This window comes from Eschrichtius robustus, chromosome 12 (genome assembly GCF_028021215.1).
Source record: "Eschrichtius robustus isolate mEscRob2 chromosome 12, mEscRob2.pri, whole genome shotgun sequence".
Classification (NCBI taxonomy): domain Eukaryota; kingdom Metazoa; phylum Chordata; class Mammalia; order Artiodactyla; family Eschrichtiidae; genus Eschrichtius; species Eschrichtius robustus.
The window spans coordinates 32,077,920-32,105,654 of NC_090835.1; the positions used below are offsets into that span (position 1 = coordinate 32,077,920).

At 35.7% G+C, this 27,735-nt stretch overlaps 1 protein-coding gene across 1 annotated transcript in view; it reads left to right on the forward strand.

The window, feature by feature from the left end:
* Positions 1-27,735, forward strand: part of DNAH12 (dynein axonemal heavy chain 12) — a 219,539-nt gene that overhangs the window by 124,759 nt on the left and 67,045 nt on the right. Inside the window, exons 34-44 of the mRNA XM_068557202.1 lie at positions 3,584-3,703; positions 5,043-5,231; positions 6,943-7,094; positions 10,463-10,601; positions 11,668-11,834; positions 13,987-14,242; positions 15,975-16,274; positions 16,951-17,129; positions 20,806-20,998; positions 22,336-22,497; positions 25,973-26,167. Of these exons, the coding sequence (XP_068413303.1) occupies positions 3,584-3,703; positions 5,043-5,231; positions 6,943-7,094; positions 10,463-10,601; positions 11,668-11,834; positions 13,987-14,242; positions 15,975-16,274; positions 16,951-17,129; positions 20,806-20,998; positions 22,336-22,497; positions 25,973-26,167 (2,052 nt within the window). The remainder of the gene's footprint in view (positions 1-3,583; positions 3,704-5,042; positions 5,232-6,942; positions 7,095-10,462; positions 10,602-11,667; positions 11,835-13,986; positions 14,243-15,974; positions 16,275-16,950; positions 17,130-20,805; positions 20,999-22,335; positions 22,498-25,972; positions 26,168-27,735) is intronic.

A 27,735-nucleotide genomic window follows, 5' to 3' on the forward strand; every position in this document is an offset into this window, starting at 1 on the left:
TCAATCTTCTTAAGTTTCTTAAGACTTGTTTTGTGATCTAACATGGGGTCTATCCTAAAGAATATTCTTTGTGCACTGGAAAAGCATGTATATTCTTCTGCTCTTGGGTGAAAAGTTGTGTATATCTGTTAGGTATATTTGGTCTATGGTGTTGTTCAAGTTCACTGTTTCTATACTGATTTTCTGTCTGGATATTCTATCCCTTATTGAAAATGGGATATTGAAGTCTCCTAATTATTATTGTATTGCTATCAGTCTCTCCCTTCATATCAGTTAGTATTTGTTTTATATACTTAGGTGCTCTGATGTTGGGTGCATATGTATTTACAGTTGCTTTATCTTCCTATTCAATTGATCATTTTATCAGTATGTAATAATAACCTTCTTTGTCTCTAGAGATAGTTTTTGACTTAAAGTCTACTTCGTATTATTTAAGTATAGCCACTCCTGCTTTCCTTTGGTTACCATTTGCATGGAATATCTTTTTACATCCCTTCATATTCAGCCTATGTGTGTCCTTGAATCTAAAGTGAGTTTCTTACAGACACCATACAGTTGGATCTTTGTTTTTTTAATCTATTCAGCTGCTCTGTATCTTTTTACTGGGGAGTTTAACCTATTTACATTTAAACTATCTATTGCTAGGAAAGAATTTACTATTGCTGTTTTAAAAACTATTTTCTGTTTATCTTGTAGTTCTTTTGTCCCTCTTTTCTCTCTTGCTGTCTTCCTTTGTGTTTTGGGTTTTTTTTTTTTTTTGTATTGATAGGATTTGATTCCTTTCACTTTTTCTTTTGTGTAACTTCTATAAGTATTTTCTTTGTTGTTACCAAGGAGCTTACATATATTATCTTAAAACAGGGTACTTTAAGCTGATAACAACTTAATTCATTTACATGTAAGAACTCTCCACTTTTATCCCTCCTTTCCCCACATTGTAGGCTATTGATGTCACAATTAACATTTATTTATAGTATGTATCCATTAACATAATTTAGTTATAGTTGTTTTTAATACTTTTGTCCTTTAGCTTTTATAGTTGAATTAAAAGTGATTTACACAGCACCATTATAGCAATATCCACCTTTGGTTTTTTTAAATTTTATTTTATTTAGTTATTTATTTTTGTCTGTGTTGGGTCTTCATTGCTGTTTGCGGGCTTTCTCTAGTTGCAGTGAGTGGGGACTACTCTTCGTTGCAGTGCACGGGCTTCCCATTGTGGTGGCTTCTCTTGTAGCAGAGCATGGGCTCTAGGCGCATGGGCTTCAGTAGTTGTGACACACGGGCTCAGTAGTTGTGGCTTGCGGGCTCTAGAGCACAGGCTCAGTAGTTGTGGCGCATGGGCTTAGTTGCTCCGCGGCATGTGGGATCTTCCTGGACCAGGGCTCAAACCCATGTCCCCTGCATTGGCAGGTGGATTCTTAACCACTGTGCCACCAGGGAAGTCCCCACCACCCTGTGGTTTTATATTGCTGAAGTTACATCTGAATAACCCAGAGGTAAATTTTATTCCAGCTATACTCTTTGGATTAAAACTATAGTGGCTAAAGATTTAAAAATTCCATATTTTAAAATTATTTTAGGGAATTCCCTGGCAATCTAGTGGCTAGGACTCGGCGCTTTCACTGCCAGGGCCTGGCTTCAATCCCTGGTCAGGGAACTAAGATTCCACAAGCCAAGTGCCTCCCTGCAAAAAATAAATAAATAAATAAATAAATAATAAAAGGATTTTAAATATGTACCTTTAAAAATTCACATATACATATAGTATTTTGTGAGAAAACTTTACATATTGTGTTAGTTTCCTGGGGCTGTTGTAACAGATTACTACACACTTGGTGACTTAAAGCAACAGAAATTTATTCTGTCACAGTTCTGGGGCCAGAAGTCTGAAATCAAGGTGTTGGCAAGAATGTGCTTCCTCTGGTAGCACTAAGGGAGACTCTTTCCTTATCTCTTCCAGCTTCTTTTGGCTCCAGCCCTTTTTTGACTTGTGCCTACGTAACTCTAGTCTTTTTCTTCATGTTCACATGGCCTTCTACTCTGTGTGTCTCTCCACTATGTGACTTTTATAAGGATTTATGACTTTGAATTTAGGGCCCACCAGATAATCCAGAATGATCTCCTCATCTTAAGACTTTAACTTAATTACATTTTCAAAGACCCTTTTTCCAAATAAGATCACCTTTGTGGCTTCCTGGGATTAGGATGTGTATATATCTTTTTGGGGACCACCACATATAGAGAAGGGAAAAGAGTATTCAGTAGATTTTCATCCTAAAATACTATTTTGGAGATAGGAAAAATATCCTGCATAAAATAAAAGAAGACAATTTCACTTTATGAAGATTCTGTACGTCTCATAGAAAAAATATACAAATAATCATTTTTCAGTTTTTAAAATTTTAAAGCTAATACTATACGTTGTAAAAAATACAAAATAAACTTCATCTTTCTGATAATGAGTGATAGATTTTCTTTTCATAATTCATTCCCATATTTTCCATAGCCAGTTAGTCCCCAGCATCTATTGATTTTTCCCTCATTGCTAACTTTCGTATCTGTCTTCTCCTCTCCATCACAGTTCCTATGACCACCCCCCTTCATCCTGTAATAATAGCTTCAGTTCTGACCTTCATCATTTCCTACCTGAATCAATACAATAGAACTACTCTGGTCCAGTCTACATCCTGCTACCAGAATGAGGATTCCAAAACACAAATTCATTCCATTTACTCCCCTACTTAAAACCCTCCGTTGGAACCCTCTTCGTCTTAGCATGACATCCTTAACATAGCTTATAAAGCCTTTCAGGATCTGACCCCTGTCTGCTTCTCAGGTTTCATTTCTTGCCATTCCTCTTTCACACCCTCTTTTCACATCCTACAGAATCCCTTTAATACTCTGTGTCCACTCACATCTCCCTGTCTGTATATATGTTGTTTCCCCTGCCTTGAACATTATTCCCTTCTGCACCTGGTTAACTCACACTTTCCTTCCAAATTCATCTCAGCTATTCCTTCATCTGGGAAATCTTCCTTGATTATTCCTCTCCTATTTCCCTCCTTGTCTTCCTACCTGGGTCTGGGCTAATTGTTTATCCCAAGTATTCTAGTAGCCTCCCACTACCTTGGGACTTCCTCTGTCATGTCATTATTATACCATATTATTTTAGTCTATTTAATTTCAATATCACTTCTTTTCAGAGATCATGGGTTTTATTTTCATATCTCCTAGCTTGGTATATAGGTATACTGTGTTTTTGATAAATGTTTGTTAAATAAACAGATGAATAAATGGGTGTTATAAACTTCATTTCTACTATCTCTAGAGCATTGTTTATTCTCTTACTAGTTTTCATTTCTCAAAGAATTCAGAATAAGAATATGTTTTGCACAACTGTGTAATGTAATATGCTAGACTAAAATATTTGAGAGATTTTTATCATGCCTACACTTTAAATTCCTTAAGTTTAAATTTTATAAAGACCTTAGGAAAACTACATTTTTAAAATGAAATGTTTATTTTCTTTTATTATATAAATAAGATGAAAGTAAAGTATCTTATTCTTTTCACTTTGAAGGAACTGATTCCTACAAGCGATAGCAATGTAGTTGTATCTCTCACACGCCTCTTTGAAGTACTACTCTGTAACGTGGTGGAAAACGATCCTACCAGCAAGCACATTCGTGTTTGGATTATGGTTGGTTTTATACTTATTGTGTTTTTTAATTATGGAATAAAATATGCCTCTGGCAAATGATACTTGTGTTGAGAAAGACATTACAAGACCTAGAGCTGTTTTTTTGGTGAGCACCAAAAGAATACCTGAAGACATTAAAGTTGCCCTGACCTGGTATTCTGATTTAAAAAATGATTTAGAGAAAGTAAAATATGTCAGAATGAATCAAGACACCCTATTACTTATGAAAGATCATAATTTAATAAACACTTAATAAGGTGACAGTATTAAACCAATATGGACTTAAGGTGAATTGATCTTGTCTAAATGTTAAGCTAGAGTGTAGGCTACAACAAACTGGCTACGAAAGACTAGGAGCAGGCATCCAACCAGCTGGTTGGAGCATTGCAGGCAGAATTCATAGAGGATATATGTAGGAAGGAGTCAGTGGTCCAGGTTAGTTAATGTCTAGAGATCAGAGAATGCCAGAGAATAAGGCTCTCAGGGAGCCAAAGGAAAGAGGTGTTCTGTACTCTTCCCTGGTCTATGCTACTTTCCTATCCACCACCTTATTCTCAAATGCCTTGATCTCCTCTTTCAATCTATCTTCTATTCTACTCTGTGATAATAGCAGTTCCCTCCCATGGTTTTCCCTTCACTTTGTTGCCACAGAAAATTTTCTCTTAAAATATTTTGGGTAGATTTTTCTAACTAGATAAGGCATGTACCTAGAGCAAAATTCAAAAGACAAAAGTAAGTTTTCCACCCATACCAGTCCCCCAGCCACCCTCAAGGCAACCACTATTACCAGTGCCTCATGTAGCCTGCTAGAGATATTTGATGCATATCCTCTTCTATATGTATACATATTTTATACATGTTAGCATACTATACATACTGATTTGCATCTTTTCTCACAATATATTTTGGAGATCTTTCCGTATCAGTATTGGGTTACCTATTTTTTTTTTTTTTAAATAGCTACACGTATTCCAGTGTATGTAGCATATTCCAATTAAGCTGACTTCTATTGAAGAACATTTGGGTTGCTTCAGATATTTTGCTACCACAAACAGTGTTGCAGTAAATATTCTTGTACATATATCGTTTTGTCCAGTGGGAATATATTTGAAGATAAACTCCTAAAAGAGAAATTCTTAGGTCATTTGGCATGAGAATTTTAATTTAGATACATAGTGCCAGAGGAATGATTCGTTACGTGACTTAGATGTGCTCCATTCTACTTTATTTGTAAATCTGACCTTTTCCAAGTAGATTAATCAGAACTTAATATACTATATTTTAGTTAATCTGTTAAAATTTTCTTTTAAATAGTTTAATTTTTCTTTTTAACCAACAGGCTTGCTTTATATTTTCTTTGATTTGGTCCATTGGAGGAAGTTGTGATACAGATGGTCGCATTGTTTTTGACATTTACATACGATTAGTCATACTGGGAAAAGATGAAAGCAACCCAATACCTGACTCTGTGGGTAAATGGGAATGCCACTTTGATGAAAAAGGCCTAGTCTATGACTACATGTATGAGGTATGATATAAAATGCTTGTTATGATAAACTGTAAAACACAAAGTCTTAGATCAGCAGTCAAAACTGGGTTCCCATCCTAGAGTTACTTTGACTCCTGTGGTTAGCATTTTAGTCCCTTCTCTTTAGTTTCTCCTCCTATAACTTGTGGACAGTGTAGATAAACTTACTTTGAGAATATTTTATAATTTCAGATTTAAATTAAATCTATTTTCTCCAATTTAAAAAAGAATTCACAAGAAGACTCTTTTAAACAGTAAGCATTTGCATAATTATTTGATTCATGCAAATTTTACTTCACAGAGCCATAAGATCTGGATAGAGACTTATTACAATTTTACCTAAACCTAGAAACACAACTGACTAGCACAGCCAGGACTTGAGCCCAGCTCTCCTGATTGCCAGTGCAGAAATCTTTCCCTAAAACCGTGTTAACACAGGATTTTAAGAATATGACCAGAAAGAGAGTTTCATCCTCATTAGTCACAGTGGGAAGTCAATAGAATAATCTCTAAAACTAAAAAATCAAGAAATGATAACACAAGCATATTCTTTAAGAATTGAAGGTAAATATCAAAATATCCAGCTTAAAGAGGCAAAGGTAGTTGCTGTTAGAGAGGAGAAAATAAGAGTGGGAAACTGCTGTTTTTCCTTAACCTTGTAAATTTTTGACTCTAAAATAGTGCATAAATAACTTTGATAAAAATAAAAGCTAAAACCTAAGAAATTAAGAATATGAATTACTGAAGAAACACTCACCCAAACTTGCAAAATTACTGTCACCCAGACACAAACCATATACATATACAACTTGCCAGAAAATATTTAAAGATTCTTAGATGCCAGCCATAGCACTGGAGTCCAAGAGACCTTCTTCTTTGCCAGGTGCTAACTCTTTTGTTGATTGATGGTGAGAGGCCTTAGGATCTCCAGGGAAGGGCAGGACAACTTGGAGAGGAAGATATCTGTGTGGGGGAGGGTGGATTCACTAATCAGGATCACTTAGGGTGTCAAGACAGCAGCTATTTAGCCCCTGGTTCAGAAGAACTTCAATAATGTAACAATCAGTCCAGACATTCCAATATGTCCTGGCTGAATATCAGCCTGGATCAATATGCCAAAGAGAATAATTTTAGAGAAACAAATATGAGTTTATTTGATATTTTGTTTCTAGTTAGATTATTGCCCATTTACTTTAAAATATGAAAACATTAAGCCAAAGTCCTGTCAATTGTAACTTCAGCCACATAAGAGTGGCTCTCAGATAAATTCTTGATATAGGCACAAGGACATCTTGAAGGCAGTCTGGAAAGATTAGAGTGTTAAGAAGACAGGGACTTCCCTGGTGGCGCAGTGGTTAAGAATGCACCTGCCAATGTAGGGGACACGGGTTAGATCCCTGGTCTGGGAAGATCCCACATGCCGCGGAGCAACTAAGCCCATGTGCCACAACTACTGAGCCTGCACTCTAGAGCCCGCAAGCCACAACTACTGAGCCCACGAGCCACAACTACTGAGCCCATGCACCGCAAATACTGAAGCCCGCGTGCCTAGAGCCCATGCTCCGCAACAAGAGAAGCCACCGTATTTCACAATATAAAGGAGGAAAAGGCTGTAAAGTTTTTAAAAGCAAGTATGATAACTGTGCTAAAAAGAGCCTTTTAGATAGCAAGTGCATGGTTATAATACTTTAAAATTTATGTTCTCTTTTAGTTGAAAAACCGAGGTCGCTGGATCCACTGGAATGAATTAATTAAAAGCACTAATTTAGGAGATAAATGTGTCAAGATTCAAGATATCATAGTCCCTACAATGGATACAATTAGATATACATTTCTAATGGATTTGAGTATTACCTATGCAAAGTAAGAAACTCTATTATAAACATGCATTTTAAATATTATAGTACCTTTCTAATAGGATCATAGGATTTTTTAAAATAAATTTATTTATTTTTATTTTTATTTATTTTTGGCTGCGTAGGGTCTTTGTTGCTGCACGCGGGCTTTCTCTAGTTGCGGCGAGTGGGGGCTACTCTTTGTTGTGGTGTGCGGGCTTCTCATTGCAGTGGCTTCTCTTGTTGCGGAGCATGGGCTCTAGGCGCCCGGGCTTCAGTAGTTGTGGCGTGCGGGCTCAGTCGTTGTGGCTTGCGGAGTCTAGAGAGCAGGCTCAGTAGTTGTGGCGCACGGGCTTAGTTGCTCCGCGGCAAGTGGGATCTTCCCGGACCAGGGCTCGAACCCGTGTCCCCTGAATTGGCAGGCGGATTCTTTTTTTTTTTTTTTTTTTTATAAATTTATTTATGTATTTATTTTTGGCTGTGCTGGGTCTTCATTTCTGTGCGAGGGCTTTCTCTAGTTGCGGCGAGTGGGGGCCACTCTTCATCGCGGTGCGTGGGCCTCTCACTATCGCGCCCTCTCTTGTTGCTGAGCACAGGCTCCAAACGCGCAGGCTCAGTAGTTGTGGCGCACGGGCCCAGTTGCTCCGCAGCATGTGGGATCCTCCCAGACCAGGGCTCGAACCCATGTCCCCTTCATTGGCAGGCAGATTCTCAACCACTGCGCCACCAGGGAAGCCCAGCAGGTGGATTCTTAATCACTGTGCCACCAGGGAAGCCCAGGATCATAGGATTTTTGAAGTGAGCTTTGAGGTCATCCATTTTCAGATAACTAGGACCCTGAGGGACTAATTGACATTTCCATAGTGACATCTGTTACTATTGGTAAACCTGAAATCCAGGTTTCCTATTGCCCACTTCAAAGTCTTTACCATCATACTTTGTTGCCTCATAAGCCATCTTTTATTTCTTTTATTTGTAATAGCAGATTAAAAGTCAGTTACAGTGTTACTGTTAAAAAGGTATGCATTCTACTCACAGGTTAATTGTACTCCTGAGGGATCAGACTAACCATGACCCACATTTTCCCATTTGGCATTTTTGAGATATGTCCTATGCTAGTTTTTCATAACTTAAGATGAACATAAAAGACTCAGACTTAAATAAGAAGAGCACATCAAAAAAGATGAAAAGGCTAGCACGTACCATAGACATATCCATACCAATTTTCTTAATAATACTTTTATAGTTACTTTTCTTTGAAACACTAACCATAATTTATCATTAATATTATTTAAACTGGGGCCTTCCTGGTGGCACAGTGGTTAAGAATCCACCTGCCAATGCAGGGGACATGGGTTCAAGCCCTGGTCTGGGAAGATCCCACATGCCACGGAGCAACTAAGGCCATGTGCCCCAATTACTGAGCCTGCACTCTAGAGCCCATCAGCCACAACTACTGAGCCTGTGGGCCACAACTACTGAAGCCCACGCACCTAGAGCCCATGCTCCACAGCAGGAGAAGCCACGGCAATGAGAAGCCCACGCACCGCAACGAAGAGTAGCCCCCACTCACCGTACCTAGAGAAAGCCTGCACGCAGCAATGAAGACCCAACGCAGCCAAAAGTAAAAAAATAAATAAATAAAATTATTAAAAAAATATTATTTAAACTGGACAAGCTTACATAATATGCATGAATGTCATGGTTTATTTGTTTTTGATGAAGAACCTGTTTCTGAGTGAATTTTGTGACAGTTTTATCCTGTTAAATTAAAAAAAAAGAAAAATAGCTTATGAGGGAACATTATTTTATCCCTGTTTTGTACCCATAGTTGCATTTTTGCATTTAGAGGCTAATATTAAAAACTTCATTAAGCAAGGAAGGTACTTGTCAATTCTGGGGAATTCCTGGTACAGGAATTCTCTTGTTCCATGAACCATTTGTCAGAATAATGCTTTTAAATGAATAAGTACAAACATAGGATTATAAAGCAAACCACATATTAAAATATATTTATTAAAATATTGAACAAGTTTGAGCTATAGTAGTAATAATGTGCTTTTTATTAACACATAATAAGATCTAGCAGTGAGTCTGATGATGATCAGAGTTTTGAAGAAGCAATGGGCATAAGTGATATTTTTGAGATATCTCTAACAATTGTAATATTTAGTATAATATCTGTGATTTCTATTGATGACAAATATTATCAATATTATTATTGATAATAAAGTACACAGGTACTATATTATAAATTGCTCCATTTTAGTTAAGGGTAGTGAAAGTAAAGGTATAAACTCTATGTCATCTAAGTTCACAAACTCTCAATACTATCTAAGAATTTCTTCAGTTTGATCCATGGACCTCAAGTTAAGAACAGTGTTTATTTAGTAAAATTATTTTAATAAATAGTTTTCTATAACGTGTTACTCAGACTGGAAAGCGTAGATGAATTCTCAGGCATCACTGTAGTTCTAAATGATCTTTTTTTGTTTATAGTATTAATTTTATGTTTCTACTTTAATGATAATTTTAAAAATTAATATTATCATAATTTGGGTCATATAGATGACTCTTTATACCTGATTACTGCTGCTAAGTTTTAGTGCCAGCCTTTGTGTTTGTCTTTATGTAGCATGTGGTGCCAAGTTGTCAAATAAAGTGACAGTATTTAATTTTTAATTCAGTATGTCTCAAACTGGGATTCTCCAGGGTTCTGTGAACATAAACTCTTAGGATTTTTTTTTTCCCTTTAAAATTAGTTCAGACCACTCAAAAATGAGAAACTCTGCTTTTGAAGCCCTTGGAATAGGGAATTCCTTAGAGTTTGCTTTTAGACAGGTATTTTCAGTTAGTAACATTGACTTGGTTCAAAAATGCTATTAATGGGCATATATAACCGTTACCTTTAGAATTCATTGTTATTTAGTTTCTCACAAAAGCTTTATGCTATTGAGATAACTGCGAAACACTTTCAACCTCTCTTATTGTCATCATCCTATTAGTCTATTCCACACGGCACCCTCTTGCCTGTACCTCTAACTAAAAAGTACAAATACATCACTTTTCTGAGGAGACAAACTTTGGCTTTTTTTTTTTTTTCTGAAAAGTTAAGCATGTTACTACTTGTTTTATGAGTGTTTTTGCATATAGCAATGTTACATTTGTTCAAATAATAGTTTGTTACTATTTAAGTTTCAGTAAGTAAGCAAAACTGAGTGCCAATTGTTACTTTCACCAGTCTTTTATGAAATTACAATGATAAATTGAAATGTGAGTTTTTGGATGAAGATGATTTGATTACTATTTAGGTTTTCAACTAAATCCAGCCTCGTCTAATTGAAATGTATTCTGACTTTTTCTCCTTTTGAATGATATGTTCACTGTTTCATTAAGGCCGCTACTTCTTGTGGGTCCAACGGGTACAGGAAAATCAGTGTATGTGAAGGATAAGCTGATGAATCACTTGGAAAAGGACCTGTACTTTCCTTTTTATGTTAATTTCTCCGCACGGACCAGTGCCAATCAGGTTCAGGTTAGTTAAAAGCCAGAAACATGGGTCTATAATTATTAATATTTTTGCCTTTTCGGTTAGCATTTAAAACTGTATTTTAAATGAGCAGCTGTGTAAATCCTCTATGAATTTAAATAAAACTTCAAAACTTCTTTTTGGCATTACAAGTAAGTTTTAAAAATCAGGTTTTAAGGACAAAAGTTCAAGAGAACATTTTTTGCATTAATACTGAATTGTTGAGCTTTGTCATCTTTTTTTTCAAGCCCAAGAAGCAACAATTGATTTCTTAACTGGAGAAGAAAAGGAGAAGGGAGGGAGGGTGGAAGAGAGAGAGGGAAAGAGAGAGAAAAGGAGACAAGGCGGGGGGGAGAGGGGGGGGGGAGAGAGAGAGAGAGAGAGAGAGAGAGAGAGAGAGAGAGAGAGAGAACTTGTTCTTTCGAGACTCTCCTAGATGGTCCCCTAGGGGTATTTGCTGCCTACTGAAGTTCTGTCATTGAAAGACCTTTCAAACGATACACTGTTTATTGTATGACCTTCTGTGACAGGAAACTGTGCATCCCACCCTTTACCCCCAGAGGTGCCAAGATGAAAGTACTGCATGAGATCTTTTCTAATCACCATTTTTATCATCCATTCCTAAATTTATATCTGTCCATTCTCTCCTGATCTATGGTGCTCATTTTTGTTGTTTTAAGCCAGTAGAATTCCCTAATTTCAAAATACTACAAATTTAGATTAGTGCTTTTAGATATTAAGTTAAAGTTAATAGATATGTTGGGGTATCCAATATAGAAAATATTTTGTGTGTGTGTGTATACAATATAAATATATAAATAGGTGTAACAATTGGTTACATATAAACATGTAACAATTCTGAGCACATAGAAGGATTTCAATATATGCTCTTTGAATGATGTTGAATATGAAGTTTGGTATAACCCTAAAATGAATAAATATAAATGAATAAACACGCACATAGTGTTGCTTGGCATTATTCCCTTACATAATTAGACTGTTAAATTTCTTTTTTTTTTTCTGGTGTTAAGTATGGCTTTAAATATACTACTATTTATTTTTTATATTTTAGAACATTATTATGGCTAGGCTGGATAAAAGACGCAAAGGAGTTTTTGGACCACCTATGGGAAAGAAGTGCATAATTTTTATAGATGACATGAATATGCCTGCATTGGAGAAATATGGAGCTCAACCTCCTATTGAATTATTACGACAGTTTTTTGACTGTGGGAATTGGTAACTATTTAATTAAAGTCTTAAGTAGCCATGCTGAAGTTATTTCTTGTTCTCTTTTTCTATTTTAATTTCTCACATCAAAATAATACATTTTCTCAAATTACTTATGGAAGAAAATGGTTGCTCAGATTTTCCTATAAAGAAAATTTTGGAAGACTTTTCTATACCTTTTTATACCATGGAAGAATAATCCAGTATTGGAGATATATTTATTCAATAATGTATTAATTTTTGTCCTTTTTATCTACTACTTTCAATTATTAAATATAATTTACAAATTACATCTTTTACCATCACCCAGTGCTGAGAATTTGTGGGTAGTCTCCAACCTAATTAACCGTAACCAGCACCCTACGTTTCTACCATTTTAAAATTCTTTATATTATCTATAACTATTTGGGAGTACTGTATCCTTGGGATGGCTTGGTTTTGACAGCAATTTCGTAGATAACTCTTCCATTCCTCCCACCCTATTTTATGATGACATGGTTAGTTTCCAACAAATAAGACATTGTATCTTTTAGTTCGGATTAATAATTCTTCATTTCCTCCTGTTAAAATACTTTCCTAATCCCTAATATGCCATGATTTTTATCTCAAGGTAAGGGTAACCTAATTGTGAAGCTAGGTCATATTTTGGGATTATATTTTTGTTGTTGTTATTGCATGCCCTTGGAATCCTGCCTCCAGGAGATAACCACTGTTAATAGTGTGTATTCCCTATTCTTGCAAGGTTTTTCTCTGTATAAATATATTTTTATTTAAAAAAGACCCATATTACATATAATGTTTTTGCAACTTATTTGCACTTAAATATTTATCGATATTATTTGTCTGTCTCATTCACCTATCTATATTATTTGTCTATCTCATTCATTTTGTTGCCTTTTAATACTGTTTAGTTTTGTGGATCTTGCTATAATTTACTTAACCAGTCCCTTATTGACAGTTACTAGAGTTGTTGCCAAAAATCAAGTCATATTTTCATACTTTCTATGGTACTTTTAGACTAAGAACTGGCTGTATAGATTTCTCCCATAACCACCCCCCTTTTTTGCAAGAACTTAATATTAAAGGACTTTATGACCTGTTGGAAATAAGCAGCTTTTCACTCTGAGTGGTTCCAGCTAAACCGAGTCATTTGTATACCCCTTTCTGGTTAAAACTTCTTTGAAGCTTTGTTATTCCCTGATGGGTCTCTTTTTATATAACAAAATTGTGTATAGGTTCTATTTATACATCCTTTTGTGCTCTGAAGATAAGATTTGAGATGAGAAAAAGAAATCAGGACTTAGCTGTAAGTAGAATAAGTATATAGTTTATTGTTCAAACCAGGACATTTCTGAGAGAAAAAGGGTAGTGTTAATAGTTACTACAGGACAGGCACAAACAACAATTGTCCTAGGCAAAGTGAGACATATTGTCATTTACCTGTAACCATCCACAAAAAAGATTGATCTCTCATCCATGCTTCTGGATTTGGAGTGTGAAGAGGCAAAGCAGAGAGTCAAATTGGAAAGAACTGGAAAAAAGAAAGGCAAGAGCAAGAGGAAGGGACCTTCTAGATACCCAGAATCTGGGCAACAGAATCAGTGTCACTGAAAGGAGAAATAGAGTGCTGCTTTAAAACAAGTTTTCTCTGCAGATTGGTGGTTGCCTGAGGCGAGGGATAGGGGGAGCAAAATAGGTGAAGAGGGTCAAAAGGTACAAATTACCAGTTATAAAATGAGGAAGTCAGGGGGCTGTAATGTACATCATGGTGACTATAGTTAATAATACTGTATCGCATATTTGAAAGTAGCTAGGAGGGTGAATCTTGAAAGTTATCACAAGAAAAAAAATTTTGTAACTATGTATGGTGACAAATGTTAACTGACTTATTGTGGTGATCATTTTACAATTTGGACAAATATCAAATCATTACGGTGTACACGGACACTAATGTTATGTCAGTTATACCTCAATTTAAAAAAAAAAGAAATAAAAATTATAGGAATCCTTAAAAAAAAACTTCTTTCTCACTCCAAGCATTATCTAATCTTCTTCCATTTAAAGAAGCTAAAATCAGATTAATTTTCTAAGGAGATCTACTTTTGAATCCATCTTGTTGGCTTTATAACTGATTGTTTTGGAATTTTTATGTGCTTTCAAGGTATGACCTTAAGGACACAAGTAAAATCACATTGGTTGACATCGAACTGATTGCTGCCATGGGCCCTCCAGGTGGTGGAAGAAATCCAGTCACTCCCCGTTTTATTAGACATTTCAACATCTGCACTATTAATACTTTTAGTGATGAAACCATGCTCCGAATCTTCTCATCAATTGTAGCATTCTACCTTAGGACTCGTGAATTTCCTCCTGAGTACTTTTTAGTTGGGAACCAAATTGTCAATGGGACTATGGAGGTGAGCAAAGAATGCAATAGAGTGTTTTAATACTACATATATCCTTATTTGATCCTTCCTTTTTGTTTTTTTTTAACTTCTTTTTTCCCTTAGCCACTTTAGTCTTCAGCGTCAGAGAAGCTGTTAGGAAGGCTTGAGAACAGGAAGATCATAGGCTTTGAAATTGGGGAATCTAACTGGGTTTGAGTCTTGACTGCTATTTCCTAGCTATCTGGCCTTGAGCAAGTAACTTGACCTTCCAGAAACTTACTTTTTTAATCACTAAAATGGGAGATAATACCTATATCACAAGGTTATTATAAGGAAATCATCCAGAACCAGTATCTGCCACATTGTGGGTGTTTCCCTAATTGTTGGGTTCCTACTCCAGTATTTACAAATTTTCCCTTCTCTCTCTTCCCTCCCATTCTTCATGTTGTGTCAAAAAAAAAAAAAAGAAAGAAACTTAAGAAGCTTATGAATACATTATTTTTGCCAGACCACATAACTTAGGAGTAGCAGTGAAAAAAAAAAAAAAGAGAATACAAGGGTGGGACTAGAAAACAAGACTGCCCATATGGCCAAAGAGCAGCCTTTAACTTATTCAGGGTGTGTTACCTGCTTCGGGTCAGAGGCCAGAGCCAGCCTCATCGCTGATGGTAAAAGGGAAAAAAATGTATTTAAGGTAATTTAGTGATAATCTCATTGAACTAACCTTTCTGGAGCCTCGATACAGTGGGGTTCACTTTGGCATCACTGCAACCAGAGGCAAAAAGCTCCCTAGAATCATTCCATCAGTTTCCAAGAGCATTGTATCTTTCTAAAGCTCTTCTGCCCCTGTTCTGGTGGAAAATTGGGTTGTTAAAATAGAGAAACTATGAGCAAAGAGATAGTACATTATAATTTCTGTACTTATACAGAAAAATTCTTCTATTTATAAAATATGGTAGTTATATTTCAGGCATCTCCTGGAAAGAGAGGGGAGTTGGTTAGGCAAAAGAGGATACAGAAAGGATCCTCTTTTTTTTTTGTCTTTGATGTATTGTAGACCTACCATGTGTGGAGATTAGGGGAGATGAATTAGAGAACATATATAAATAAAAAATAATTTCATTTGGATTTTTTTTCAGGCTATATTATAAAAGATTTAATTTACTTTTCTTAAAGAGGATGTTAAACTTCATTTGGTGAATTCAGCATGTAGTAAAAATATACTTCATTTTGATATTATTATAGCCGATTAAGATAGGAGGAGGAGAGGGGAGAGAGAAAACGAGAGAGAAGGGAAGGTAGAGAACACGCTGATTTGTTTTGAAGTCAGTGGTGGTCAAAGAAAATTGTTTCATCATCCTCTTCATTTCGAACGCTTCAGAATGAGTTATCTGATTTCACTTTCTACTAAAGTTTTTGTTAACTATTTAATCCCAGGTCATTCGCCTTTAAATGGAACAACCATAATTACTGGGAAATAAAAGCTTTGTCACTTCTTGAGCTTGGATGGAATCAGATAATATTAAGTTCCCTCAACTTTGTAATGCCTGGTTGAGTGCTATAAACCAAAAGAAATAGATATATGCTATATTAGACTCAGTACTATACAATTTTCCAAGTCAATATGATCTGATAGGATAAATAAAATATTTTATATAATATACTATCTTTTACAGTATATTACATTGTTGTTGGCTTTGTATTATTGACTTTGCTGATTATAAGCATTTTATTTTTGCTTTGTTGCTTTTTTCATATTCAGATATATAAGCAATCCATGGAAAATCTTTTGCCCACTCCCACAAAATCTCATTACACTTTCAACTTACGGGATTTTTCACATGTCATCCGAGGCTGCTTGCTCATTGAAAGAGGTGCCGTGCAGAGCAAGCACACTATGATCCGTCTGTTTGTGCATGAGGTTCTCCGAGTGTTTTATGATCGCCTCATTAATGATAATGACCGATTCTGGCTGTTCACTTTAACCAAAAATGTTATAAGAGACCATTTTAAAGAATCATTTGATAGTATCTTTTCACATTTGAGGAAAGGGAATGCACCAGTGAGTATATTTAGTGATTAAAAATATATTAAGTTAAAACAATCCAATAGCATGAATTATTACAATCAACTTATCTTTGAAAGAATACTATTACTTTTTTTTTTAAACATCTTTATTGGAGTATAATTGCTTTACAATGGTGTGTTAGTTTCTGCTTTATAACAAACTTATTTCTTAATGATCATATTCTTTTAACTTTCCTCATAGATAGGTATTTATTTTGAGAAGATTTGCTTTCAGAGGAATTATGTGTATAACATAGAAGTTATATGATAGGGATTGAATGATATAATTGATATAAGGTGCTTAACATGGTAACCATCCCTTAGTAATGACTCACAAATGGGATGCTCAGAATGACTTTTCCTGCCCCTGGGGGCAAAAAACTTATATGATAGAAAAAACTGGGTTTTTTTAACTTCCTAAGGATATAGTATAATTTCAGGTGTTAATTTTACAAGTATATTATTTACTATCCTAATATTTAAAAGAATTATCTAATTGATAATCATCCCATAACATAGATAAAACAAAATTTTGTGTAACGTTTTCTTAAATTTATTTTAGAAAAAAATTTAAAATTTTCTTAAATTTATTTCAGAAAAATTTTTGTTTTAAAATTATTTTAGAAAAAATTTTAAGTTTTAATATAATTTGTTGATTTCCATTTTTATAGGTAACTGAAGAGGACTTAAGAAATCTCATGTTTGGTGACTATATGAATCCTGACCTTGAAGGAGATGACAGAGTTTATATTGAAATTCCAAATATTCATGATTTTAGTGACATCGTGGAACAATGCTTAGATGAGTATAATCAAACTCACAAAGCAAGAATGAATCTTGTCATTTTTAGGTACCTATATTTGGTATTGATGGTTAAAATTACTGTTTATAAAATTTTATTGTGAAATATTTAAAATGTACAAAAAGATATAAAAATATGATGAACAATCTTGTACCCATCACCCAGCTTGAGACATAAAATACTAAACACAGTATTGTAAATCAAATATACTTTGATTAAAAAAAAAGGGCATAAAATACTAGCAATTTATTTGAAGTCCCTTGTGTAGCCAGCCCTCCCTCACTGCATCCCTATTGTACCTTACAGGGGTAAAAAGAAACTCATGTGTTTCTTTGGCCTTTTACTACACGTGTGTGTTCCTAAACATATATGCAATCTTATTTTGCATGTCTCATACTGTGCACATTCCTCTGCAAGTTGGTTTATTCTAGATTGTTTGTGAGAGTCACAAAAGATGAATTTTTACTACTGTATTGCACTGCATTGTATAATTTTAACAGAATGTAGTCATTCTTCTGAGATAGACTTCTAGGTAATTTCTAGTTTATGTAATTAAAAAAAAGATTTGAACACTCATGTCTCCTTAGTTACATGTGTAAGAACTTCTCTAGGCTATATTCTTAGAAATGGAATTATTGTGTCATGGTATGTAAGCATCTTCTACTTTACTAAGTTTTGCCAAAGTATCTTCAAAAATAATTATTGTTTTTAAGAGCTTCCATTGTTTCTCACCCTTCACAACACTTAGGATTGCCAGACTTGGTAAGTTTTGTCAGTCGAAGGAGAGTGGAATGGTATCTGACTGTGACTTTAGTTTTTTGTTTTTTTTTTTAACATCTTTATTGGAGTCTAACTGCTTTACAATGGTGTGTTAGTTTCTGCTTTATAACAAAGTGGATTGGTTTATATCCCCGTATCTCTTCCCTCTTGCGTCTCCCTCCCTCCCACCCTCCCTATCCCACCCTTCTAGGTGATCACAAAGCACGGAGCTGATCTCCCTGTGCTATGTGGCTGCTTCCCACTAGCTATCTATTTTACATTTGGCAGTGTATATATGTCCATGCCACTCTCTCACTTTGTCCCGTCTTACCCTTCCCCCTCCCCATATCCTCAAGTCCATTCTCTAGTAGGTCTGCATCTTTATTCCCGTCTTGCCCCTAGGTTCTTCATGACCATTTTTTTTGTTGTTTTTTAGATTCCATGTATATGTGTTAGCATACGGTATTTGTTTTTCTCTTTCTGACTTACTTCACTCTGTATGACAGACTCTAGGTCCATCCACCTCACTACAAATAACTCAATTTTGTTTCTTTTTATGGCTGAGTAATATTCCATTGTATATATGTGCCACATCTTCTTTATCCATTCATCTGTCGATGGACACTTAGGTTGCTTCTATATCCTGGCTATTGTAAATAGAGATGCAATGAACGTTGTGGTACATGACTCTTCTTGAATTATGGTTTTCTCAGGGTATATGCCCAGTAGTGGGATTGCTGGGTCATATGGTGGTTCTATTTTTAGTTTTTTAAGGAACCTCCATACTGTTCTCCATAGTGGCTGTATCAATTTACATTCCCACCAACAGTGTAAGAGGGTTCCTTTTTCTCCACACCCTTTCCAGCATTTATTGTTTGTAGATTTTTTGATGATGGCCATTCTGACCGGTGTGAGATGATGTCTCCTTGTAGTTTTGATTTGCATTTCTCTAATGATTAGTGATGTTGAGCATCCTTTCATGTGTTTGTTGGCAATCTGTATATCTTCTTTGGAGAAATGTCTATTTAGATCTTCTGCCCATTTTTGGATTGGGTTGTTTGTTTTTTTGTTATTGAGCTGCATGAGCTGCTTGTAAATCTTGGAGATTAATCCTTTGTCAGTTGCTTCATTTGCAAATATTTTCTCCCATTCTGAGGGTTGTCTTTTCGTCTTGTTTATGGTTTCCTTTGCTGTGCAAAAGCTTTTAAGTTTCATTAGGTCCCATTTGTTTATTTTTGTTTTTATTTCCATTTCTCTAGGAGGTGGGTCAAAAAGGATCTTGCTGTGATTTATGTCAGAGTGTTCTGCCTATGTTTTCCTCTAAGAGTTTGATAGTGTCTGGCCTTACATTTAGGTCTTTAATCCATTTTGAGTTTATTTTTGTGTATGGTGTTAGGGAGTGTTCTAATTTCATTCTTTTACATGTACCTGTCCAGTTTTCCCAGCACCATTTATTGAAGAGGCTGTCTTTTCTCCACTGTATATTCTTGCCTCCTTTATCAAAGATAAGGTGACCATATATGCATGGGTTTATCTCTGGGCTTTCTATCCTGTTCCATTGATCTATATTTCTGTTTTTGTGCCAGTACTATACTGTCTTGATTACTGTAGCTTTGTAGTATAGTCTGAAGTCCAGGAGCGTGATTCCTCCAGCTCCGTTTTTCTTTCTCAAGATTGCTTTGGCTATTCGGGGTCTTTTGTGTTTCCATACAAATTGTGAAATTTTTTTTCTAGTTCTGTGAAAAATGCCAGTGGTAGTTTGATAGGGATTGCACTGAATCTGTAGATTGCTTTGGGTAGTATAGTCATTTTCGCAATGTTGATTCTTCCAATCCAAGAACATGGTATATCTCTCCATCTATTTGCATCATCTTTAATTTCTTTCATCAGTGTCTTATAATTTTCTGCATACAGGTCTTTTGTCTCCTTAGGTAGGTTTAATCCTAGATATTTTATTCTTTTTGTTGCAGTGGTAAATGGGAGTGTTTCCTTAATTTCTCTTTCAGATTTTTCATCATTAGTGTATAGGAAAGCAAGAGATTTCTGTGCATTAATTTTGTATCCTGCTACTTTACCAAATTCATTCATTAGCTCTAGTAGTTTTCGGGTAGCATCTTTAGGATTCTCTATGTATAGTATCATGTCATCTGCAAACAGTGACAGCTTTACTTCTTCTTTTCCGATTTGGATTCCTTTTATTTCTTTTTTTATCTGATTGCTGTGGCTAAAACTTCCAAAACTATGTTGAGTAAGAGTTGTGAGAGTGGGCAACCTTGTCTTGTTCCTGATCTTAGTGGAAATGGTTTCAGTTTTTCACCATTGAGAACGATGTTGGCTGTGGGTTTGTCATTTATGGCCTTTATTGTGTTGAGGTAAGTTCCCTCTATGCCTACTTTGTGACTTTAGTTTTAATTCCCCTAATTACTAGTGAGGCTACGTTTCCTGAATTTACTATTTTGTATATAACTGATTTTCTATTTCTCTCATAGAAATCCTAGTATTAAAAGATTGAATAAATTTGGGGGTTTTTGTTTTGTTTTGTTTTGTTATTGGCCGAGCTGTGTGGCTTGTGGGATCTTATTTCCCCAACCAGGGATCGAACCTGGGCCCTTGGCAGTGAAAGCCCAGAGTCCTAACCACTGGACCACCAGGGAATTCCCAAAGAAATGTTTTTAATAAAAGCAATAATATACTCCCAGTATAAATGACTACAATTTCATTTTATTTTTATAATTTGTATAGTACATTTCCTGAATTTGTACCTCAAATAGTTTTCCTTTACATCAAATGATCCAATTGCAACTGCATTTGAAAAATCATGCTTTTTGATGATTACCTCTTTAAAATTGGGATAGTAATATATGGGGCAGCAAGGTCCATTCTTCTAGGAAAGCAAAATGATAGTTATGTGTAAATATACATTTATATTCATATTTTCAAGTATAATAATATCGATATTTCATAGGTATGTATTGGAACATTTATCACGAATATGTCGAATTCTAAAGCAGTCTGGTGGAAATGCTTTGCTTGTTGGACTTGGAGGAAGTGGTCGTCAATCTTTAACTCGTCTGGCTACATCCATGGCAAAAATGCAAATTTTCCAACCAGAAATTTCTAAGAGCTATGGTATGAATGAATGGAGAGAGGACCTGAAGGTAAAATTGTGAGCAAATCTAGTGTCTAAAATAATATCAATGCATTATTTTTTTAACATCTTTATTGGAGTATAATTGCTTTACAATGGTGTGTTAGTTTCCTTTGTATAACAAAGTGAATCAGCTATACATATACATATATCCCCATATCCCCTCCCTCTTGCGTCTCCCTCCCACCCTCCCTATCCCACCCCTCTAGGTGATCACAAAGCACCGAGCTGATCTCCCTGTGTTATGTGGCTGCTTCCCACTAGCTATCTATTTTACATTTGGTAATGTATATATGTCCATGCCACTCTCTCACTTCGTCCCAGCTTACCCTTCCCCCACCCTGTGTCCTCAAGTCCATTCTCTACATCTGCGTTTTTATTCCTGTCCTGACCCTAGGTTCTTCAGAACCATTTTTTTTTTTAGATTCTACATATATGTGTTACAATGCATTATTTTATCTGTAAAGAGAGAGCCAACCTGTATAGCTGTGTGCTAAATACACTGGTGATGATGATAATAATATTATCCCTAGAGCAGTTACTGTGTGTGCTGAGCACTGTTTTAAGTGCTTTATATACATGCTGTCATTCTATAGGTATGACACTTCAATGCAGCAGGTATGGTTGTCTCTGTGTTTTACTGATGAGGAAACTGAAGTTGAGAGAAGGTATGCACAGCAGAGCAGGATTTATGACTTAAGTCTTATCCACTGCTGTTACCATGGCTGCTGCTGATTCTACCTTTATTCTAGTTCAGAGAGGCCTTATTTCAGGTAAATGTATGTTTTCCAGTAGACTTAAATATGAACCTCAGTGATGATGATGATGTCATTAATGTTGTCAAATCTTAATAGTTTCTTTGGAGCTGTGTTGCTGTTCCAGTAACAAATAGAATAGTGGAGTACATACTTGGGGCTTCATCTTCATGTGCCTAGGGCTCTGCAGGCCCCAGAAGAGAGATGACCTAAAGTGGAAAAAAATAAGAGAGACATTACTGGACTTTTTAAACTTTCTCTGACCCTGACATACTAAAATTCTACATCCTAAAAGTTAGTGTAGAGAACTGGTCTTTATATCTTCGATCTTAGATGGACAGAGATTCTTTCTGTTTTGAAATCCATCTCAGTCCCTGAAGTAGACTCTGAATCAATGACTATGTCTAAGGGGTTGGCAAACTGGCCAGTTGGAGTCTCCCACCAAAAGGGTGGGAGAAATGGAGGCCCAGATTGACAGCCCCGCCAAAATGGAAGAGGTACTACTCTAAATTTGAGATGTTATCAAAAGAAAGGAAAGCAAAACCAACAGATTTCCACCTGATTCTGGTTATAAGTACATTTTTATTTTAAGGTTCTATTAAGGAAAGTGGGCATGAGGGGCCAGAAGACAGTCTTTCTAATCACGGACACTCAGATTAAAGAGGAAGCTTTTCTAGAGGATATCGACAGTGTGCTCAATACTGGAGAAGTACCTAATATTTTTGCAGCAGATGAAAAACAAGAAGTGATGGAGGTAAATGCTTTTTAGGGAGTGCTGCTCCCAACATGTCTTGAAGCTTTTCTGCTCTTCATGATAAATATATCTTGTGCAGAGGATTTTGGTAATTGAAAACTTAATGTATATTATTTTAATACTTTTTTGGTGAATTTTAAATAGCTTCGATAGTTATGAGACAGAATTTTAATTATTTTAATTGATTTTTTCCATAATGATGACAGTGTGTTTCATCCATTTGATCTTATTTAACATGTTTTATGAGTGATTAGAGATTTAAAATCATATCTTAGGGTTACAGTGATATGAGAAAATATAGCTTTAAAACACTACTTGATTAGCTTTTATGGTTTACCACTGGTTAGTAAAATTTTCAAATTTTAACAAAACTACTTGTATTAATTCTGATATATCTGAGAGTCATGCTTTGTGATTTAAATGACAAAAAAATACATTTTTGAAGCACCCAGTACTTCAGATGTCCTGACCTTTGACCCCCATTTCTAAGATCTTCCCATACAAGATTTCAGCTAGTAATTTCCCCTTTCATGTACCATAACTACTTTTACCCACAGATTTTATCACTCACATCAGGATGCTTCATTCCAGCCTCTAGTGATAACATCTGGAGTAAAATGGTTTCACCCTGGTTGTTCAAGCACCCTGCTTTTCTTGTCTATGGAATGAAACTGTTATATACACAAAATAGTTCCTCCTACATAGAGTTGTTGTGAGTTCTGAGGATCAAGTGAAATAAGGCACTTATAGAATGTAAGGCGCTTATGGAATGTCAGGCACTTAGAAAGCCCTCAGTAAATCTGATACATTACCAGTTCATGGCCTGGCGTGGGGAAGGAGAAAGGAAAAAAAAAATCCCAAGTAGCATCCAGGTTGTGGCTAAGGCTGCTGAAGAATCGTAATTCTCCTAATTTATAGGATAAATTCATCCCTCACACTCCTACCCAAGGAATAGGGCACCTTGGGGAGTGGGATTTTCTAAGCTTTGCAAGGCTTTTCTGCTCACTGTAGCTATTGTTTATCTTTTCTTCTCATCATTTTGCTACAAAGCTTTTCCATTGCTTCACTATTTTATGGTATGACCCAACAGTAGCCTTAAGAACTTCTTTCCTTCATATTCCACCCTAGGAACACTGTACCAGTTTTTCCACAAGGAAATAGTCATGGTCAGAACTCAGGGGTACTGAAATGCATTCCTGTTTTTGCTTGCTTTATACTAATTTTTAAAAATATAAAAGGTAATGTAAAAGAAGTTATATTAATTTCTTTACATACCCTGCATCCCACTTTGAAGACCACTTTGCTTATTTCATCCATCTGGCAAACATTTTACTCTAAACCTCACTTTCTATAACTGACCTCTGTAGCTTGGCCCTGGCACCGCCTAGAGGGCACCTCTTATAGACTCAGCACATCTCTCTGGCATCAACATCAGCGTTCTAGACTCAGAACCTCTGAGTTCTAGAAACCTCTATTTCCTGACTACCGTTTCCACTGTTCCATTTGCACTCCTTGCAGAATTAAATTATTGCAATATTTTTCTCAGTGTAGCAGTGACTTATTTACCACATTTAGTGATATTTTCTCAGTTCCCTTTTAAAATTCTGATTCATCTTTGAAATAATTCATCATTCCTTCTTTTAAACTCTGCTTTCTCTTGACTGCTATGAAATTTCACTCAGTTTGTTTCCTATCTCCCTAATTATTCCTTCAGTAACTAGTCTTTTTCTTGCTCCCCAGAATCAGTTGTGCTCCCAAAGTGTGTGTGTGTGTGTGTGTGTGTGTGTATTACTCCCTACTTCTACTCTAGAAGCATTAACCAATATTTCTGTGTAAATAACCCCTATATTTATATCACCATCCTGGCCCTTTCGTGAACTCTTGTTCTACAGTTACAACCATGTATTACCTTTCTCTATCTGAATGTCCCCCTGTTAACTCAGAGTTAATGCAGGTAGACCACCTGAACATAATTTCATAGATTGACACTGATCATAATAGTCGTAATTTGAGAATTACTGTCAGAATGAATATACAGAGTTGACTTACCATTTCCCATAGATATAGCTATCATATATCTATAGTAGAGAATTCTTTTAGAAATAAATTCATTGTTATAACATTGGAAATTGTATGATCATTGTGACCACTCCCTAAATTTGCTATTGAAAAAATTTTAAATCTATTTATAAGATAATTTATTGACTATGAAACCTTTTCTGCTTTGAACAAGGAGAAAGGTAGCATATAAAAAGCTGAAAGGTACTTACCTATGTGGAAAGAACTATTTTAAGTATTCACATGTAATGGCTTTTTGATTCCTCAACAATCCTTTGATGTAGGTACTCTTTTCCCCATTTTACAGATGAGGAAACTAAGGTACAGAGAGGTTAAGTAACTTGCCTTCAGGTCACATAGGTAATCAGCTGCAAGCGGGGATTTGAATTCAAGAAGTCTGGTTCTAGAGCCATTATGCCTAACTACATGTAAGATGCCTTTCTCATATAGAGATATACAAGGGAAGAAAATTAAAAGTGACCTATAATCTCATTACCAAACAACTCTATTAACGTTTCAAAAAATACAAATATTGTAAGAATAAAATTAGATAATTCAAACAACATAAGAACGTCCAAAATGGAAAAAAAATTATATAAACCAAGAAGAATGTCCAAGATAAAATATGAAGACCTCTCTCTCACTCTCCCTTAAGTCCCTCTCACCCAAATAACCACTATTAATTGTTCTTTGTGATTGCTTCCATAAAAAAGTGTGTACGTGCTCACACATATGCACCTATATATTTTTTAATTTAACGAAAAGGATCGTATTATACATACTGTTGCACAGTTTGTTCTTGCATTTATTTTATCTTGCTGATCTTGCCATAGCACATGTTGATGCATCTCATTATTTTTAACAGTTGTATAAAATTACAATATATGGATGTTTAATAATGTTTTTATTTTTATTTTTTATTATTTTTTAAATATTTATTTATTTATTTGGCTGCACCGGGTCTTAGTTGCGGCACGCAGGATCTTAGTTGTGGCATGCAGGCTCTAGTTCCCTGACCAGGGATCGAACCCGGGCCCCCTGCATTGGGAGCGTGGAGTCTTAACCACTGGACCACCAGGGAAGTCCCTATAATGTTTTTAACTGGACACTTTAGTTGTTTATATTTTTTCCTCCTAAAAACAATGTTGAATTATAGTCCCACACATATATCTTGGTGAACTTTTGTATTTTTATAAGTTAAATTTTTGGCAGATATTTGTTTTTAAATTATAGAATTACAGAATTGAAAGTAGTCTTCTAAGTGCAAGCTATAACAAAACCATTATTTTGATATAAAAACAAAAATTTAAAGATATTTAGAAGGGGAGTAATAAAAATTCTTAATATTCCAATATCTACTAATCTTATTATCAGCATACATGTTTTTATTTATGAGGTTTTTTCTGGTATTCCCTAGGGTGTTCGTCCTGTGGCTCAGGCTGGCAATAAACACGATGAATTCAGCCCCTTAGCCCTGTTTGCTTTCTTTGTGAATCGCTGCAAAGATAATCTTCATGTTGTAGTGGCCTTTAGTCCCATTGGAGATGCCTTTCGAAATTGCTTGAGGCAGTTCCCATCCCTCATCAATTGCTGTACCATTGACTGGTTTCAGGTTTGTAATTTGGGGGGGAAGGACAACTAAATCTTTTGGAATTTTGCTGAAATCTTACTCAACCTCTATTAATTTACATTCATCAAGTGTTTCTTGATCACTTACTCTAATGGCAGCACCAGGGACTGGTAAGACTACATGATCCCTAAAAGGAGCTCACACTCTAGACTGGAAGACAAAAAAGGCAGTCAGCAAGTGAGCAGTCAACAATTATATAAAAGAGCCATAGTCTTGGTGTGGGAAAGGTGTACTTATTAAGACAGTGACTCTCTGAAATATGAAAATGAATTCGTTACATAGATGAGGGGGTGTATAAGGAACCAGCAGAATGTGTTTTATATATACATATATATATACACACACATGTATATGTGTAAAGATATATAGAGAGAGAGATCTTTATCTCTCTGTACATATATTTACTATAAGGAATTGGCTCACATGATTATAGAGGCTGACATGTTCCAAGATTTGCAGCTGGCAAGCTGGAGACCCACAAGAGCTGACGGTGTAGTTCCAGTCTGAAGGCCAGCAAGCTTGAGACCTAGGAAGAAATGATATTTCCATCTGAGTCCAAAGGCAGGAAAAAACTGATGTTCCCGCTTGAAGGCCATCAGGCAGGAGGAAGTCCCCCTTATCTGAGGGAGGGTCAGCCTTTTTGTTCTATTCAGGCCTTCAACTGATTGGATGAGGCTCACTCACATTAGGGAGAGCAGCCTGCTTTACTCAGTCTGTTCATTTAAATATTGAACCCATCCAAAAATGCACCTCACAGAAACACCCAGAATAATGTTTGACCAAATATATGGGCACCCTTTGGCCCGTAGCAAGTTGACACATAAAATTAACTATCACAAGAGGTTAGTACGTGCAAAGGTGGAACAGTGGGTAGAGCATGGCTCATTTGGGCAAATAGTTTGGTATGGCTGACTGGCAATGAGGGCAGCAGAAGTTAAGTTGGAGCTTTAAGTGGGTGCCAGGCTATAAAGGAATCTGTAAATGTGCCTAGGAATTTGGTTTTATCCCAAAGACACTGTGGGGGCATTAACATATATTTAGCTAATCTATATTTTAGGAATAACCCAAAACACTTGGAGGCTATATGGTGGATGATTTGGAGTGGGGCAAAACAAGAAACAGGAAGACCAACTTGGTGGCAATTTCAGTCATGCCAGCAGCAAATGATGCAGGCCACCACCTCATTTAAACAAGGCAAATCGTCACTGCCTGTGTAAAACCATTAAGTATTTATGCTCTTGAGAAGGGTAGCTCATGGTGCCTTCTATTTATTTGTTTTATGCCTAACAGAATGTGGACTATAGATCGACCCTGGATAATTTCTTTAAAAGATAATTTCTGATACTGATTTGTTTTATTCTCTTTTGCCTATTTATCAATTGCATGTTTGAAAAACTAATTCTGCCCTTTTGAGGATTGCAATATGTTTCAGCTAGTGGATGTTTTAGTGTTTATACAACAATAAAAGCTGTGTTTCGCTTTATGCAAACTATATCTTAATATTGCTTCCATTAAGTAGCCCCAAACCAAAACCAAACAAACAAATGAAC